General features: G+C 45.2%; 1 protein-coding gene and 1 pseudogene across 5 annotated transcripts in view; one reads left to right on the top strand and one right to left on the bottom strand.

The window, feature by feature from the left end:
* The window catches only part of LOC149361754 (monocarboxylate transporter 2-like), a 29,235-nt gene extending 18,829 nt beyond the window's left edge, over positions 1–10,406 (top strand). For 3 of the 5 annotated variants that reach the window (XM_089572793.1, XM_089572791.1, XM_089572792.1), the window contains 4 exons: positions 2,753–2,899; positions 5,559–5,702; positions 6,319–7,104; positions 9,382–10,406. In XM_089572793.1, coding sequence (XP_089428919.1) covers positions 2,782–2,899; positions 5,559–5,702; positions 6,319–7,104; positions 9,382–9,560 — 1,227 coding nt within the window. In that variant the 5' untranslated portion in view covers positions 2,753–2,781 and the 3' untranslated portion in view covers positions 9,561–10,406. The remainder of the gene's footprint in view (positions 1–2,752; positions 2,900–5,558; positions 5,703–6,318; positions 7,105–9,381) is intronic. The other 2 variants (XM_089572794.1, XM_089572795.1) reach the window with 2 other exon arrangements.
* Positions 10,407–10,445: 39 nt separating this feature from the next.
* Positions 10,446–17,395, bottom strand: LOC149361753 (uncharacterized; annotated as a pseudogene).
* Between the last annotated feature and the right edge of the window lie 2,547 nt (positions 17,396–19,942).

The following is a 19,942-nucleotide window of genomic DNA, read 5'->3' as shown; positions in this document are numbered from 1 at the left end:
CCGGAGCTGATGACGGATACTTGGGTGAATACGCAAGAATTGCTGCTCCTGAGCGATGCGGAGACCCACGGGCCTTACGACGATAACAGCACGCTTGCAACACAGACATGGGGCACGACGCATGGTTTCAAGACAGCAGAGAATTCTTGCGCTTGCGTCCCTGCACAAGGAAGCGAGAGACATCAAACATGGCTGCAGCTGGCGGAGACCCACGGGTCTTCCACGTTTTTCTGCTACCCGCTGCATCCTTGCAACCGAGGGTGGCCACATGGAATGGAGGTGTCCTTAGAATGCATGGAAAACTTTTACGATCGGCTTGAGCTACAAGTGTGTTAGATGATCTTGCTAGGCGGACGTCAGTGGTAGTTCCGGCAACCCGTTGGGCTTTCATCATAAACCGCACTTGAGTTTCCAGGTGCAGCTGAGCTGCACCCTTCCACAGGTGCAGGCGGGCGGGCCTCTCAAGCGATATTGGTGGAGGATCTGTCGGACAGTCCCAGAACATGTTGTCTACGGTGGCTTTACCGCACAATTTCTGCACTCTGGTTAAAATGTTTGCGGTTACACATGGCTTAGGACACATGGCTCAGGAGCGTTTTAGTTTGCAGTTGTTTACAGTACCCCCTCTTCAATGGTTAGGTTGTCTTCTAGAGGTTGTAAGATAAGCCTTTATATGCTGTAATGCTGAGTGATCTCACGATAAATATTAAGGCCGCCTCTTGTCAATTCGGCGTCCGAGTTAGCACCGACAGCGCGGCGGATAGATCTTCGAGCTTCGTCGCGGGCTACCTCGTTCCACGGGGCTGACGAGTGAGCTGACAATGAGACCAATTCCGCGTCTTTCTAGTCTTTCGTGTAATTCTTGAGAATGCAAAAGGAGATGGCAGATATTCCGCCCTTGGAGAAATTTCCAATGGCTGCTTTAGAATCTACCTGCTGTGGTTGGCCCAGTGGTGAAGGCGCTCATTTACCGAGCCGGAGTACCCGTGTTCCAGCCCGACCGCGGCGGCCGCGTTTCGATGGAGGCGAAACGCGAAAGGCGCCCGTGTGCTATGCTGTGTCAGTGCACGTTAAAGATCCCAAGATGGTCGAAATATTTACGGAGAGCTCCACTAGGCACCTTTTTTTTTCCTTCCTCTTTCACTCCTTCCTTCCTCCTTACCCTTACGGCGCGGTTGGGGTGTGCACCGAGATGTGAGATAGATGCGGCGCAATTTCCTTTCCTCAATAACCAATTATTATTGTTTCGTTTATTGGTTTGGTTTGTTTCATGTGGTTTAACGTCCTAAAGCGACTCAGGCTATGAGAGAGGCCGTAGTGAAGGGCTCCGGAAATTTGGGTTTAACGCACCAAATCAACTCGGGCTATGAGGGACGCCGTAGTGAAGCTCTCCAGAAATTTCGACCACCTGGGGTTCATTAACGTGCGCTGACATCGCACAGCACACGGGCTTCTAAAATTTCGTCTTCATCGAAATTCGGCCACCGCGGCCGGGATCGAACCCGCGTCTTTAGGATCAGGAGCCGAGTACCGTAACCGCTGAGCCTCCGCGGCGGGCCCAATATTATTATTATGATTATTTGGAATCGCTGACAATACCGGTCTGTTTTTCAACGCCAAGGTAATTCCTGCTCCTTCGGCTATTTCTGGAGACTTTGTTCGGACAATCGCGTTTGCTACTAGCTCGTCTTCCTCGCTCACGGCGTCTATCGCGTATGTTTCCTCGTGTTTTGGGTAAGCGGCCACGTCTAAGCAGCCTACGTCCGGTCGGCTCTCAAGTTTCTTGCCTAGGGCTTGCGCTTTGGCCTTGCATCTTCGTGCTGGACGCGGTGCACGCTTTCGGTAGTGATTTTACGTAATTGCCATTTTAACGTTGTGCGGTATTTTCCGGGTGACCACGCTGAGCGGTTCCGCGTTTATTCCGAGCCTTTCTAGGATCCCTCTACCCGCACTGGTGACAGCGAACTTGAGCTCTTGCATTCTGATATGGGCCTCAGTCAAATCCGTCTAGCCTGTTGTGTAGGCCGAGTTGCATGAGCTTGTCGTTGGAGGTGTTGATGAGTATTCCTAGTGCCGACTTGTGGGATTGCCTGAAGAGTCCTTCAATTTTGATGTTGCCTTTGTTGTATAATGTAGATAGGGAAGGCGTACGTCATCCTCAGTAAGTTGCTTCGTTTATGCTAACTTATAAAGGACTTGGTGAACCTCGCGAATAGAGAAAAAAATTTCTTCTTCTTCGCAGCCACTTTCATGCGGTGCTGCTCGGGCCCCGGCTATGAAAATAAAAGTAATTTTCTTCTAGTTTAGCTGTACATGTCCTAGAGAAAATTTATCTTTCTCGCTTTTATAGCCGAGGCCCCTATTAGCATCGCAGGAAAATGACTGTGAAGAAAAAAATGTTTCTTTTTTATTCGCGAGTTTCAGCAAGTTCCTTATAAGTTACCGCAAACGAAGCGCCTCGCTTAGTCTTAGAGTACCAAAACTTGTTTTCCGTAAGAGTTACAAGGCTAATTTCTTCTGAATTACCAAAGAAACCGCCCGTCTTCAGGCGTTCCAACTTTTGCAGCGGCCAGTGATGTTGAAAACATAAACACGATCGTCGACTTTACGGTTATTTGTATGATTAAGTACAGCTTGTAGCTCCTGTAGATGTAGATTCATACATTCCTGGGGTTAGTGTGCACGTGAAACCATGGTAGGGGCGGTCAGCGATAGAACCTTTGCATGTGTTCTAAGATGTTATCTCATGCAGGGGCATGTGCAGTGGCCAGCTGCTTTGCAATGGCGGTGAGGCGTTCTTCGGGGTTCCTCTTCGTCGCCATACAGGAGACCTTCTTGACAAACAAGAGCGATGGCTCGTGGCCAGTTATGGTCATGGGCGCTGTCATGTACCTTTCTGGTAAGGAAAAAGCTGATGTTCTGTCCATTTGAAAAAAAAAGCGGCGCGGTTTTAAAGTAGTTAAACCGGGTAGACATGTTAATGCATCTGTTTAGAGTGGTTGTGTCATGGTTTTGATTTGCTGAGTTTTCGGCATGTTTTTCGAGGACATTAATTCTATAGTAGCATTAGTTGAAGACAACGGTGTGCAATACAAAGAGTGGGAATGTGTTGCATTTTAACACAAGGCATGATCGGCTGAGGCGATAGCATAGTGCTCGGTTGAAGTGACCAGTGAAGCTGATCTGTCGATGCCGCCGCGGTTTCAAATCCGAGTAGTATTAATACCAAAGCTAATGCCTGTCTTGGTCATGCATGACGTGGAGGGGAGTTGGAGGCAGAGGCTGTACTGAATGTGACGTCTCCAACTGTCGGTGTATGGTTTTTTTTTTTTTATAGGGGATTCACATCCCAAAGCAACTCAGGCTAATAGGTACGCCGTAGTGAATGGCTCGGGAAATTTCGACTGCCTGGGGTGCTTTAACGTGCACTGACAACGCACAGTACATGTGTCTCTGGAATTTCACCTCCATCGAAATTCGACCGCCGCCGACGGGATCGACCCAGCATTATTCTGGCCAGCAGCAGAGTGCCATAACCACTGAGCCACCGTGGCGACTCCAAACTGTCAATTGCAAGAACAGAAACAAATTTGAGTGGGAATCGAACACTGGCAGACGGCGTGCGAGACACTTGCACTGCCACTCTGCCGCGAGACTTTTTTTTTCAAGATGGTATTCATTGCATCATGCAATAACGCGAGGACAGTGAGAAATCAACACACATTAGCAACGAACCACGAGAAAAGAGCGCATCAATTTGTTAAATTACTTCTCCGTTTAATCATGGTTTGGCTAAAGTAACCCTGCAGGCCAAGCTTCCCACAGACTCGATCAGCCCGTTTCACCGCGTGAAGTAGTGCTTTCACACTAAGATAGCACTTATTATTTCCTTGCTGATGTTGAAAATAAATTTATTGCGTAAAGCCTGAAGCCTGCACAAGTCCGCGCATATGTTTAGTCACGATAACGGGATAAGAGAAAGGTTTCATAAAGATGTCCAATTAAGCGCGATCGAATAAACATCACTGAAGGCTTCCTAGAGGCATAAATAATGGGAAACTAAGCAAAATTTCGGCCGTTGAAATTAAGGCTTTGGGCCAGCAATTATACAGTGCATGTTTTATTTCTAGTCATTGCGGTAAGAAACCACCCAACAATTATGAATCCCTGCTTGCACAAATGCGAGGAAAGAAGGGAAAATCGAAGATCGCGAATAGGGGCATTGAAATTAAAACAGATGGAACATCATGCACAAACCCAGAATTGTAGAGGATCTGGACCTGCCAGGCAAGGTGACGTATGGAAACGGGAGCTAGAATTAGCACACACTTGAAATGAAAACGTAAAACGTTCGCGGGGAAGAAGTTTACCGAGGTGGTGGTGAAAAAGGAAATGCACTACTTCCGGACTCTTATACAGAAGAAACGCTCTGCCTTGTACAAGTTCGCGAAAATATTTAGTCACAACGACGGGATAAGAGGAAGGCTTCATAAAGATTTTCAGTTATGCGCGATGGAATAAACATCGTTGGAGGACTTCTAGAGGTATCTACAATGGGAAACAAAGCACGAGTTAGGCAGCAGAAAGTATGGTCACGTGCCAGGAATTATTTAGGGTAGTGGTTTATTTGCAGACATTATGGTAAGGAAACAACTAACAATCATGAATAACTCCCTGCACAAATGCGAACAAAGCAAGGGAAAATCAAAACTCCCGGATTGGGGCTTTGAAATTAAAATACATTGCACAGCATGCCCCTAGCCCAGCACCGTAGAGAATCTGGACCTCCCAGGCAAGGTGAGGTGTAGAAACTGAGGCTAGGAGGAAATGAGAGCGGGAAAAGTTAGTGAGGAAGAAGTTAACCGAAATGGCAGTGAGAGAAGAAATGCACTACTTTTAGACTTTTATAGAAAACACATGTTCTGCCCTAGACAAGGAACGAGGCAGACAGCTTTTCATGAATTTCAGGGCTATCAATATAATCATGGAGTGCGAAATGAAAGTGGGGCAGAGGATCGAATCAGCATAAGGCAAATCAATCTACAGTGTAGAAATCATATGTTCACGAAGCTTTAGAACGTGAAAAGCAGGCACCCCTCAAATAAGGTGCGACTAATACGACTGTAATCGCTAATCGTACGTTAAATAAAGTGAATCAGAGTAGTGTCTTCTCAGCGATGAAAAGAAGTGCGTAATGCGCCTGCCGATGCCCGCAAAATGAAGGAAGGTAGTCACTACGTGATTGTTGAAACAAAACTCTTCTTTCAATGATTTTTCTACCTTTTACGCCAGCAAATTTAATCGGACTTTAATCTGAAGTATAGCTATAAAGCTGCCACCCAAGCGAACGGCCAAGTCCTCCGTATTCAAATCTAATAAATCTCGCTCGCTAGGTTTACAAAAAAACCTTTTCGGCTAATAGGCCAGACATAACTTGCCTAAATGCGTTGTTGCATTTCTCTTTCGACATTTATTAAATGTGTCCTTTGGATTTTAGAAATTCTGGAGATGGGGACCTCACAAAGTACATAAAGAAGTTTTAACGCTTTTGGTTCCAGGGTTGATAACCGGTCCCGTGGCTCATAAATTCACTCCGCGGCCGGTGATCTTAGCGGGAGCAGCTACTTCAAGCATTGGCGCCATCACCAGCTACTTTGCCGCAAGCATTGATGTTATGACCTTTACACTGGGCATTGTGCATGGTAAGATTCTAAATGCAGCACACCTTTGCGAAAAATTACAAAATCCTAAATTATGGATCTTAACACACGGAAGCAACACAAAGGCAATTAGGGCCGCCGTATTGTAGGTGTACGGGTTCATCTACACCAGCTGTGGTTCTCTCACAAGCGCTGTCATCGCCCTGCATACGATTTTTATACTTCTGCATGAAAATACGGCCACCGCTGCTCAAAAGAGCCTGCGATCTTGAAACAAGCAGCCGAATGCGAAAGCCACAAAGACACAGCGGAGGGCCCGTTGCAGTAAAAAAGGTTGTGCAAAAATTAGTATTTCCTTAGTAAAAGAACTGATATGGCCAGTTTTAGTTTAAAGAGGATTATATAAAATGTCTCCATGAAAGCAAGAATACACAATTTTTTGGTTTCGTAATATTTTAGCTTACACCTTGCGTCGTTGGATGTAGGGACAACAAATTCCTGCAATGCCTTCTCGTCTTCAGTCAGGGGTTTGCTATTTTTATAGTGGGCCACATTATTAAAACAGACCGCGCTGCAATTAAAACTGTTTTATCTGCTGTTATCTAAATTAGGAACTTTACCTCCCTATGCTTATATTGCTACAAATTCTCTATCGCAGCCATCGGCGCCGGAATGGTGTTCATAGTTGCACCCACAATCATCAACGAACACTTCGACAAACACAAGGGTCTGGCCATGGGCCTCAACTACACGGGCGTAACCATGGGCCTGTTCGTGTTTCCCAAGCTACTCGAGTACCTCACCGGAATTTACGGCCTGCGCGGCTCTCTTCTCATCTTCGGAGCCGTTCTCATGAACGGTTTAGCATTCAGCCTCTTTCCACGTACTCCGAGGTGGAGATATAGCAGGAACCACAACCAAGGGATAACCCGAAACTCAACGGCGTCGAGCAATGAAGGAAGAGACCGAACGCTGCAGTATGGACTCGCAGTCTTCAAAAACCCTATTTTTTATCTCCTCATGTACAGCTTCAACTCATATACCCTGGTCTTTGAGTGTTACGTATCGCTTTTTGTCGACTTCGCCATCGACCGAGGAGTACCTGTGTCCAGCGCAGTGACGGTGTCATCAGTGGGAGCCATTGCCGAAATCGCAGGGAGATTCGTTATCCCAGTCGCTGTTGATCGTGGCTTACTTGGGAACAAAGCCGCCATAGTGCTTTTATTGAGCGCAGAAGGCATTCTCCTTATTCTGCTGCCAGTAATCCCCACTCACGGTCTAATCTTTGCCGCAGAGTTGGCCATAGCATTTCTTGTCGGCGCTGGCGTGGTCCTTTTTACCATGCTTCTGGCGACCTATTTTGGACACGAAAGATTGTCCATGTCTTTTGGGATCGTCATCGCTACTGCAGGAATGTTGTCATTTGCGAAGCCTTCTCTCATAGGTATGTACGTGATTTGTTTCATCTATATAATTTGCAAGACGCTACCACATAGGAAGTAGCTTCAAGAAGGGTCGAGGGAAGCATCAGTGCGCTATCCAATGCTTTAACAAGAGAACTTTTCTTGCTTTGACGCCAAACGAAAAAAAATCTCTTGTCGAAGGACAGCCTAGCGGACTGAAACACCCTTTAACGTTGTTTATTTATTTTGTGCTCTTAAGAATCCCATACTCCCGCTTTCTTTGTGCGTTGAATTAATGCGCGCGGTATTTGACCAGCAGTGGTCGAATATTTCATTTTCTGGATGCACATGATGCGGAAACATCTGTGAGGAACTCTACTCTGGAGCAAACACTGCATTCATAGCGATGGTGGTTTCTATACGATGAGTATGTAATAAATATAGTAAAATTTCTAAATTACACTTCACCCTTTACCACAAAATAGGGTAAAATTTTTGCTCTTAATTTGCTCCTGGGTCAAGTAGCAACGATCCACAGGATGTTTCCGCAGTGACTGCAATATTGTGTTCTTCAGACACATGCAGGACATTTTAAGACGGCGCAAGACTGAACAGTAAGAAGCCGGTGTGAAAGTGCAGTCAGCAAAGCTATGAGGCTCACATATGAACTTTTACCTCAGCAGAACGATTCAGCCTTCACACCACCATAACATATTTAACACGTAAACACAGGATCTTCGACAATTCTTCATGCAAGCCTGTTGAGCAGGTCATGTTGCAATGTATGACTCGCCAAGTGAGCTGCTGTTATCAAGAATATATCAATATTCTCAGAAAATGATGCAATTTGCGCTTCAAATGGTCAAGCGTTCTCTATTAATCTTCGTAGCGCCAAGTGCAGCAAAGAAAAGCCAGTGACGTTAAAGCCAAACCTTGCACTGTATTCTAATTCTCATCCGCTGAGGTGTTCTAAGAGAACATTCAGCGACACACAGATAGAAATGTGAATGAAATTCGCAGGACACTTTGAGAACGGTGATCCATTATATGTATCGCGAACAGGACGAAGGGCAAAGACAGTGGTAGATTCCACAGGAACTGTCTTTGTCCCTCCTCCTGTTAGCTCCACATATCATGTTATATCGTTACTGTCTCGCGCTACTTTCCACCTTTGTAACCTTTGGGAGTCACTGGACCCCGCTCCTCTTCTGCGCGTTCATAAAACGTTATCTGTGTAACGAATTGCAGACACCAATTCATGGCAGTATAAAAGCATGGATCGTAATTAGTCGTAGAATGGTGAGCGTTTTTGGTACGTGGCAACATTAACCCAAGATATAAAATAAGGAGAGAATGGAAAGCTCCAGCACCGCAGTCTACTAAACATTTGTTAATGTGAAGGAGCATATTTATGCGTTAATTTATATGCTGCTTCTACTCAGGACTCCTCACAGCCTTCAGCTGTGGTGGCTCCCTGGATTTTCAGGCCTGGTAGTGAGCTTATAATCTCCGAACGCATACTATCCCAGGCCACCACATTTCGATGCGGGTGAAATGGGAAAACTCCAGTGTATAATGTGTTTTTTACCGAATGTGCAAGAATATCAGGTCGTCTTGTAGCCCTTCACTACGGTGTCCCATGGTCCATGTTTCGCTTCGCGATGGTAACTCCAAATACAAAGCAATGCATTCCACAAGCTATGTTGAAATAATATGTTACTGCGTGTCCTGCTCCCAAAAGGGGGGAATGAACGATTTCTTGAGGCGTGATTAGGCACCTTGTTGTTTTGGAAATATTTCTGTGTGAGTGAAGTTCAAATCAAATTTTGTTTTCAGGTTGTTACAGCTTCAACCCTCATGTACTGAGGAGATATAATTTGTGTGGAGCAAAAAGCAGATTTGCGAGCAGTCTTTTCGAATAGTCTGTGTCTGTAACGAATGGTTCATTAAGGCCAACTAAAATCTAACAAAGAGTAAGAAGCAGCGCGCACCCATCGCGAACTTTTGATACTATGTATGTGTGGCCGTTCATTGATGGACCAAAGGCGCCCGATACCTCTTTAGAATGGCATTTCTAAGCTGCTCGCATTTCAGTGAAATGAGATGCTTAGGCTTAAGGAGACACGGCTGAGCTACAGATAACGAATTTCTTAACCTCATGTCTATACTATTCTGCAGTGGATATTGGATCGTGTGGAGTCAGACATAAATTAATCGCCTTCATATTGTTTGCCACTGAGTCCACTCTCCGCTTTTCTAAAATACAGCTAGAAGACTTTCACTCTATTGCGTTACAGCGCAGGATTCTCTTTTTGCAGGTTACTTCAGAGACAGAGTTGGAGCCTACGATTGGCTTCTCGTGATTTGTGGATCTCTCAACCTTGTCGGCGCCGGTATCTGGGTTTTTGTTCTGACATTAGAGTTGAAGCATCGGAGGAAGCTGAAGGTCCAAACAGCACATCATCCCAGCAAAAGTGCAGTGATCCTGGAATCTTAGAATGCTACTAAAAAGCAAATACTTAGGCGATAGAAAATGACTATTGTTTTAAAGGTTATCACTTGCGCATCGTTTAGCCCTGATCTTGTGCACTGTAATAGAAGAAGCCTTATGCAAGCAACGGCGGCCGTGATCTTCCGAAGCTACGGGTCGAAGAGTCTGAGTGCAGAAAATTAATGAATATCATTGGGCGGACGGCAGCTATTGACCTATAACGCCTGCTTCACTTTTGACGATTCATAAGCATTAGAGTCGTGTGAGTGCGCTTCCTGCCGGTTCACAAAGGACTGGCTCAGGTGTTGTTTCCAACGCAGCCCATTTTATAGAGGATAGAGTTAATGGTCCAGCCGAAGGAAAAGTTTATCATTCTAATTTTCCACCGAAGGCCCAGAACGCGAAACGTAAGCGAAACGCAGACTCACTGTTTTGAATGTACAAAGGGCAAAACACATGTCTAGAACATCTTCTGAGCGTGTTTCGGCCTTAACACGCGATAACTAGCGATACAATTTGGTTCAAAATAATGTGGATGTAAACATGTGCAGTTCAACTCATAGAATTTTATCGTAATTTTTTGCCTTCTTGATCGCAGCAGCTTTGGGAGCTGTGGAACACACATTTGGTTGTTCTAGGCATGTGTTTTGCCCTCTGTACTTCTTTCTTTCTAAACATCCGTGCGGAGGCACAGATATTAATAGCCTGGTTCTGTTGCGTAGTCTTCTAAATTTACCAGAATGCTGTTGTTGGTCGGAAAATTTCCTGTAAAGCATTAAAGTTTGTCATCAGCGTTCATGGCCGCTGATACCTCAAGTAATTCTTTGGGAATAAAATACAGCAACTCCTCTTTTTAATGCTGGTTGAATTTTATCGGCTCCTTGGACATTGTCATTCGCCACAGTGGTACTCATTGTCGATGAAGATGGCGTAGCCCTGAGTCCGCATATTGATACCCTCTCCACTTCTCTCGAGCGCCGGCGGCGGTGGTTCGGAAGAAACAACTCGAACTTCCTGGAATACGGTCTCCACGCCTGACTAATACAGACGCATGCCCGGCGTGAAAGCGTGAAGGACGTTGTGTAGTTAATACTGGGTGTCTGCGCGCACCTCCCTTGGGCCAAGAACAAACAGACGCTGCGCGAGCCTATATATGAAGGGCGTTGAACGCTGTGTTTTAGCCGAGCCGCTGTTTAAGCTTCAGAGAAACGCGCCCGCACGACATATATAATACATATATTTACCAACCAGCTTGCCTCTGACGCCGCTGAGGTTATGGTGAACTTTTTCCTAATTAGATAAATTAATTAAGACATTATTTTAGATATTTGAAAATTAGGAACAAGGGTTTTGGTATATACATCACATTTCTGCAGCAAAATATTCGCTGTATAACACAAAAACTCAGAGAAAATTGGTTGAATGCATTTGTTGGGAAAAGTAGCCATGAAATGAAAATGGGCTGCCGCGGCTGAGGTGGCCGAACGACGTGGGTTATATTCCGGCTTCAGCGGTCGCACTTCGATGGAGGCGAAATTCTATAGGCCCGTGTAGTGTGCGATGCCAGTGCATGTTAATGAGCCTGAGGAGGTCGAAAGTATCTGGGGCCCTTCACTACGGCGTCCCTCACAGCCTGAGTCTCTTGGGGACGTTAAAGACTAAACCAAAACTTGAATTGGAAACAGAACTCCAGTGCTTGACTGCTGTACCGATGTGTACAACATTTGAGGCTTTTGTCAAGTCATTGGCAAATCGTGCATTACCTTCTTAAACGCCAGCTATGTTTAAAATGGCTTGAAGGTGATGATTATTTCTAGAGTAGTTCTCTGAGTAGCAAGCCTTATAGGAAGAGTTCCACCCCTTCCGATAGACTTTCTTTGATGGAATAGAATACAAAATATTGGTCGCGAAAGTTGTTGCATCCCCTGCTCAGAGCTCAAGGAATTCTGACCATCAATGACTGCACAGTGCACTTGGTGATATAAGTTCAGCGCTTTAAAAGATGTTATACTGCTTGCCGCATTAGCTCACTGATAGTAATTTTCTTGACTACCTACTGTCACTTGCCTAGTGTGGGATTCCTACTGTCGACTGCCTACTGTGGCCTAGTGCCGTTTCGCTATTGCACTACAAATCATAAAAAAAATATGTTGCAATGCACTGACCGTTAGATGAAGCAGGAAACATCAAAAAATACTGTCTACTCGCCTTAAAATATGCACATAAGTTATTATTAAATTTAGGAAACAATATCATGACAGCAAACTGCTTTTTAAAATTGTAAACAGTTGATTGCTAACATTGCACCCTCAAATACAGGCACACTTCTAGGGTTCCCTGAGTTTTTGTCAATGAAATGTGGACCTCTGTCACGACATGTCAAATAAGGCATTTTAAACGACTTTCACATTTCAACACCAATATGTGTGCACAGCATCCTTCCAAGATTTCTCATACTTCGCTGTCTGTCCTGGGATGAAGTGGAAAAGATACCGATGCGAATTCCTTGTAATTAAAACTGGTACAGATAGAGATTAGAATGAAACTAGGGGTGTCCCTTCCTTATCTCTACATTAGGGCGTCACACGTTGTACAGCCTCCCCGGCAGTGATGCTCTGCTATTCAGCACAAAGTGTAAAGTTCAGTCTGAGCTTCAGGAAAATGGACAGTTTACGCATATATTTCAGGACATCAGAGGTGAGAAATTAACGCACGAGCTCCATTGCAGCATTCCCACATAAGCACTTTATATGCTTGGTATAACAATTGCCGAGTGATTAAAATATCTCCATGAGGCTTTTTATTAACTTATAGCTGATAAAGTCTTATTTTCTGTTAGTGATCTCCGTTGTCATAGTGTCCGCAGTGGCTCCGTAGTGGCATTCAGCTACTGATCTCATTGTCGTGGGATAGCGGCAGCCGCATGTCGGTGACGGCGGTGGGCAAAAAGAGCGGTGCGCTATGCGCTGTCAGTGCGCGTGAAAGAACACCGGCTATCAAAAAATTCTCGAGTCCTTTACTACACCTTCTCTCCTGACCCATGTGTTGCTTCGGGACATTGGACTATAAAACTTACAGTTTACTTTCGATTTCCTGCGCGTGCTGTTAATCACTGTCAATAACTTTTGGCAGCGTGCATGGTGCAGCCTCTATTCTTTTGCGGATTTAATCAGTATGCATTGTGCGTGGATATCTTTCAGTTCCAATATAGCAATAGCACCTGAAAGAGACAGAAAGCATTTCATGATCTGCAGAGGTCAATTGTATTGGTTTCCCAAGCAAACAGCCGCTGCGCGCAAGAAAATTCTTTTCTTGTTCGCATGGGAACCATTCTCAATAACCTGAAAAATGTGCTTTATAAAAAGGAATTTATTCCCTGTTGTGCAAATATCTTTTTTGGCCTTGCATACATTGTTCTATGCAGCACAATGGAACGGGTACTAACCTAAATGCAATCAATGTAAGGTCGTTTTTTCTTTTGTTGAAATGATAGAAAACGCGTCGCATGACCCAAACGCATACGTGCTACCCACACTAGTGGCGTTCAGAGTGCGTGCGTGCTCCAGCATCATGGATGGGTAATTTAACGTCATCAGACGCGCTTCATACAGTCCTGGCATGCGTGACACGTAGTCCAGCAGTACGCGACCTGCGTCAATATAGTGACAATGTCTTAGTGTAAAAATGTATTTTCAGTAATACCAAAAGGGTTACGCATAAATTAAGCGCAATTGATTAGTAATATCAGGTAAAGAAAGTAACTATGGAGACCACAAGAGTACCTTTCATAATAAGTTGGTGACCAGGGAAGGGATGCTGATGAACACCGTGAGAAGATGCAACGACGAGCTCATAGAGCTGAGTCAGGCTTGAAACACAAGCACCGTATTAGGCAATAAAGGCAAAGACGAGATATCTTCGCAAAAGAAATATTGAGCAATTTGTTGTGCGATGCTCATGAGAACGTTAGCTACTAAATGTCTTTTTGGATTCGTTTTGATTTGTTATAGGTAGGCGTATGCTGTTTTCTTTTCTCAGGCGAAGAAAACAAAGTTTTGTGTTTCCTCGGTTGCTTTTGGATTACAGGTGTTTAGATGCTGACTTTCTGAAGCGAGGTAGAAAACCATGAAAACTGCTAAAATTACAACTGGACGGCTGCGGAGTGCTGTCACCTCAACTTCTAGAGAAAGAAAACTACTAAGCACTGCACAAGCATGACCAGAGGCGGCAGCTCACGACGGCTAACAAAAATGCACTCTTTTTTCTGCAAAGAGACTAGTTCCATTATCCTTTATCCGCCATTCTATTGGGGCAATAATAAGCAACAACTGAACATTTAGAGACACTTAGTGACAAACGATGTATACCTGTGTATACATCGATGTATACCCAACAAAAATGCATTGGGAGATCTTATGAACTAGAAAACATCAAAAAATGTTGTACAGATATCTCCAGTCTTTAACAAATGAAAACTGTAGTGACATTGAAGAAGGTATTCCCTCACATATCCCAAAGGCTAGGTAACCTTGCCGTCGACTCTCGTGCATTGAACACACTCTTTTCCAGTCAATTCGTCGTGAGTTTGAAGGAAGTGGTGGGAAAGGATATGAGCCACTCTGTCTATGAGATGTATTAGACTACATTGGTGCGTTCTACACTGACACCACTTTCATGAAATTTTCAAGCACTACACATCCTAGGTATAGAGAAAAGGATAAGAGAATCAGAGGCAGCACAAGTACTACAATTGTCATAAATTGCTCATGCCAGGCACCTGCAGACAAAAGTGCGAAGCCCACCTCTCTTTCACAGCTGCCATATTTTCTCGCGGTACTGCCAACGTCCAAATTAAAACAAAATATTTTGCAGCCGGGAATAATCTGCATGAATTATTATGCTGCAATGTCAGATCTTCCAGCGGGGGGTGAATATGGCTTCAACCAGTACTGCATGCGCATGCGAAGTAGCATGCGCAAATTGTAACGAAGGATATAAAGGACCAACAAATGCCGCTATTCGCTGGCTTTCTAGGGGCACTTGTCCATGAGCGTATGTGGCAGTCAAGTGAATGATTGTGGTGACTTTATTGATAGCAGCCATCTCTGCACTTTTCCCGAGGTTGCACGACGTCCTGAGTGAATGAAAATGTTATGACTTGGCGCTGGTGTGCACGTAACAAGGCCAATAACTTATAGCTGTTTACAGTTCCATTTTATGGAGAAGCTTTCTAAATATAGCAGCTGGAGCCGCATGCACAAATTCTGTGTGCCCTTTTGAGCCTTATGTCACAACATAGCAGCTGGACATATTGTAAAAAAATGGCTTTGGCTTAGCTAAGGTTAAACCTGGATATCTCGAAGCGAAAAGCTCTCGCTGCTTTTCAGCCAACCCCCAAGCTACTACTTCAGGACCGGTGTTTCTGCGCCGTCCGACTGTTGCATCTTCTTTTCCTTCCATGGCGAGTGTGTGCGCCTGTTCTAAGGGCAAGCGCTCCTTATCTATCCCTCCTTCAAGGTTGCCGTTGGGAACTTTTCGAAAAGAGCCAGAACTGAAGCTAAAAGTAGCCAAAAGTGGCCACGCCACCTGATCTTGGAGCCAAATTTGTAGCCAAGTAGAAAAGAACCATTATTATAAGCAACTTTTATTAATGAACAATGAATAATATTATTTTGAATCAACACAAAAACACAGAGTAAATAAAGAGCACGGAATTTTGGGTCTTTTGCTTGGCCTTCAAGCATAAGGTACGTTGCAAATAAATAGAAGTTCAGTCCGCGTAGTTTATCTAGAGTAGATAGTGTTCTTGCCGGAGTAATTTTGGCACAATATATTCAACAACTCAGCAGGAACGTTAAACGATGATGCTGTTTTTTTCTTGGAGTTGTAGCCCAAATTTGATTCGCAGAGTCGCCATAAGCAAGTCCAGCTTTATTTTGTTACGGATCTCTGTTTTCGTCAAGTTCACGCAAGAGAACACGCGCTCTGCATCAGCATTAGAAATTGGAAGGGTCAAAATTTTCAGTGCTCCTTGCGCCAGGTGTTGAAAAGGCCATTCGCCGCAAGCGTCCTTGTACGATGCCGCTGCGTGCGAGAAAGTCAAACATGATGTGCGATCAAGTGCACCGCTAACTATCTGCAGCTGGCGTACTTCAGACTCCAGTTCGATGGAGGAGAAACGAAAAAAATTCAGCGGTAGCTTCATTATGCATTCAAGGCTCTTATCACTTTCTATGCCATCGGGATTTATGTCGCCAGTCTTCGAAGTGCAGAGGAGGCATTTTGAAGTCGCTGCTGCAGTCCCATCGCCATTTGCCTCAAGAATTGGAAACAGCGCTCCCTCGTGGCCCTTTGGTCTTCAATAAGGACTAGTGAAATCTTCTCTCTGAAGACGTCACCTAGGTTGGCTACATCTGGTTGCAGGAAAATCGACTTCATTTCAACCAGGTCTAGCGACAGCAGACTTGCCGTTGTGTTGTGCCTCAAAACTGATGGATTCAAAATCCGTCTAACAAGACAACCAGTGGGTCAGTTGCATTTGTTTGGAACATTTTGTTCACTCGCCTGACGTTACGGAGAACTGAGGCAAGAAACACGACGTAAGCATAATTTTTTCTTTCTCGATACATCTCTCGCAAAATTCGCACGTTGTAGCTGCGATCTTCTGCTTTCTCAAAAAACTCTTCGAGAGACTGGTACTGCACAAAAATTCTTTCTCTACAGTCTGCAATAGCAAGCTATCTCGTCTGCGAAAGCGAAAAAATCTTGGGCGGTGGATTTGCACTATCATCTTCCCCTGTCATGCTGGCACATAGTCTGTTATAAGCATCTTGCCGGCAGCTGCTGTGTGCAAAGTAGTTGTAGGTTTCTCGCAACCTCAGCGGGAATCGCCTCCATCGACTTGGATGCCGCAAGGTCCGGGCTGTGGCAAGAGCATTTTATCAGAATCAAGTCTTTGTTGTCCTCACTAAGACGACTGAAAAGAGAATTGTGTTTGCCGCACATGGCATTTGCACCATCGGTGCAGAGTCCGAGACAGTTCTTGATCGATAGGCCGTGCTTGTTCAACGTCTTCAATACCGTGTCGTGAAGCGTTTCTGCCTTTCCATCAGACAGCTCGACGAGATCAAGAAGGGTGGTTGCAATGCTGCTTTCTTCTAAACTCAGAAACCGCACAACCAGGCAAAGTTGCTTTGTGCAGATCAAAATCATTGAATTCGGAATGCGGAATCTCGCCAAGTTCGTCGACAGCATTTGTGGAAGTGTGCAGTGCAGTGTACAAGGCGATCCTTAACTCTCAGCGAGCCTTTTCATAGTACGTTCGACTCGAAGACGCCAGAAACTGCGGCAGTTTTTGTTGCGAACTTGGGATTACTGCGCACTCGCGGTGCTTTTTGGTTTCTGCCTGTTTCAACAGATCACTGTAGTGGGGTCGAATGCTGCAATTGTAGTACTTGCAGTGAGCAGTCGTTCCGCTGTCAGGTGACTAAATCTATCCAGTAACGCATGGTAATAAGCATATTAGATGCTAAGCAGCATGCGACTAAACGCCTAAAGAATAGTTTCCGTTTTGCTTACCGCTTAGTTTCTTGTCCTTTCTCTATTCTTCTCGAAACGTGCGCTTTGCTCTTGCGTCTTTTCGCATGGTAGACGCTGGTATCGGCGAGCCGAAGGCACAAAATGAAGCATCGTCGCCTTGGGGTAGACAAGTGTTATTTCACCCGTACCGTGCTGCTCGTTCCTCTCCTGGTGTCATGCCGTTCACACGGCTGAACCTAAACGCATGGTTTCGGATGCATTACCCTAACGGAGAAAGTACTCTAGATTAGCGTTATTTTGTCCAGATGGAGCGCAGCGTCCTCGCGGCCTTTGCTTCGCCGTGCGCTTGAACTAGCGTTATTTTCTCCAGATGGCGCGCAACGTCCTCGCGGGCTTTGCTTCGGCGTGCGCCCATCACCCAGAGTCCGCGCTTCTGCGCACCCGCGTCTGCGAGTTGGTATAATTGCTCTATGTGCGCACCGCCGGCGGAGAGAATATATGCGTAGAGGACGCGCGCGCGCGCATCAAGGCGACCAGGACAGCCATGAGGACAGCAAAGCTTGGAAATAATTTTTCTTCTTTGTTCTTCCTTGCTATTGTATATGCAATTGCAAACATGGCTAGTAAATTCGCCAAAATAGAAGTTCAAAGTAGCCAAAAAGTAGCCAAGGAGCCAACGTGAAATTTTCATCGCCAGACGGCGTCGAAAAGCTGCCATTTTGGCACAAAGTAGCCACCAACGGCAGCCCTGCGGGCCTCCTTTCAAATGCGCACTGCGCACGGCTGCGGCGAAAGGTCAAACGGTGGCGAGGAGGAAAAGCGGCGGCGCACATGCGCAGTAGCGTGCGGCGGCGACAAAAGGTCAGCCGGCGCAGTCAACGGCGGCGACGGCGGCCATCTGCGCCGTGCGTGATGTCGCTCGGTTTCGCGCATGCGCAGAAGTGGCAAATCTGGCCACTGCCTCACGCGAAGCGCTGTGTTGACTGCTTCAAAAAGTCATTTAAATGATGTCAGGCGTTTCCTTTGCGATGAAAACATTGAGAAGGATAACAGGAAAAAAACTGCTTTTTGTCTTCTTCACGTGCAGAAAAGTCACACAACTGTATGAGAAGATGGTACTGGTTGTAGTAAAGCAGAATTAGAACATTATTGGTCAAGATGAAAAGCCTGAGACTAGATTACATTCCAGCATGGCACAGCACACCAAGATGTTATGCCGCAGAGTTCACATTTCCAACTTCAGGAATACAATCACGCTTTGTTTTCACTTATAGTGTATGCTGCATAAAAGAGTTCTTTCTTTAGCCACTGCCACATGTTTACCAAGTGCAATATTAGGAGGAGAGGTTAATTGCACTCCTGTGTTTGTATGCACCTTGAAATGTTTAAATTAGAAGGTGAGCGCAAGACCGAGTGATATGAACCAGATGCAAAGAAAAGAATTTTTCAGCACGTTAATTTTGATCAATGTGTTGGTGATTGCTTACAATTAATGTGAGTAATGCACACACCTCCAGATGCTGAGTGGCACTTCACGGCTGCTATGCCGAGGCTTTTTCTTTGAAGGTGTAGAAGTGCAGCTTACTCGACTTGAGCATGCCGACCATTTATTCGTATTATGCATGTGAAGTTAGGAGCCTCCTCCTGATCATAAGCACCTTTGCGCTTTTTCGTAGTGAGTTATTATTCTTGCCCAATTTAGAAAGAAGGACTTGGCCACACATTGCTTGATAAGCCAGCTGAATGAGCACTTCATCTTTAAAATGAGAGCTAACATCCACCATGTAAGCAGCTGACCTGAACGGAATTAGTTTATTAGGGATTACTACTCAACAAACTTTGCTTTCGCATTGTTGTTAGGCTAATTCTAGTTGAATGTAGCCTTCAGCAATGTAGTGCAGAGTTTTATACGGTGTTACAATGTTACTTTGTGTTATACTGTGAAGAATTGTAGCAGTTTTGTTTTTCCCACGAATTACCAATGTAGAAAGTTTGCTTAGAGTTCGACGTATCAAACCACTGGTCAGTAAGGCATTTGTGAGCCCAGTGAGCCCACAATGCATGTTCTCCACTGTGTGACGAAACACAATGTTAGAGTGTTTCAGATGATTCAGCGGGGTCCACCGTGTAAAGCCCATTAAAAGCTTCATTGATTTTCTCTGCGAACTCCGTGCCTTTCGATATCTCACCTGTGGTCTGGTCCTCACCGACTGTAACATTCTCTATGCCTTTGGTCCTCTGGGAAAAAAAAACGAAAAAATAGAAAGTGTTCTCGATTGTTTGCCCACCGAAAGCAAAATCTATAGGAATTAGGCAATGCCTGTGCATGCTTTATACATCGCACGATCATGATTCAAAGTAAGAGATTCCTCCGCTCATGTAGCGAACCATGCCACATATCATGAGGGCGCTGCGTGACGAATTACTCTAGGGTGCCTCGATGCCAGCGCGGCCGTACGGCGGAGCGCTGCCATCGAGGCACCCTAAACTACTCGTCTTATTGAAAGCATCGCAGAGCGCCAATCGTGACACCGGGAGGATTTCATCACGTAGTGCCCATGTGGAGTGCGGCTTGGTTTGAACTGTGAAGGGGAAGTCCCTTACTTTTTCTATGACAGCACTCTTACCGGGTGGAAAGGCTCTCACATGACATTCGCGTGATGTGTTAAAGATAGCAAATTTTAGACCCACTTTCAATACTTTGCACCTCACATTTGCTGTCACGGGCAAGTGTGGCATATCTTATATGTCGGAAGTTCGTAATGGTAATTTCATTGGGGCGAGAGCTTGCACAAAGTGCAGCGACAACTTTCATATAAACCCTCTGGTGCACTGGCATGCGCCAGAGT

The sequence above is a fragment of the Amblyomma mixtum genome, chromosome 2 (assembly GCF_055824585.1).
Source record: "Amblyomma mixtum isolate Tamu chromosome 2, ASM5582458v1, whole genome shotgun sequence".
In the NCBI taxonomy this organism is placed as follows: Eukaryota; Metazoa; Arthropoda; class Arachnida; order Ixodida; family Ixodidae; genus Amblyomma; species Amblyomma mixtum.
Note: the sequence above shows the minus strand (reverse complement) of the source record. Positions and strands in the feature narration are given on the sequence as shown.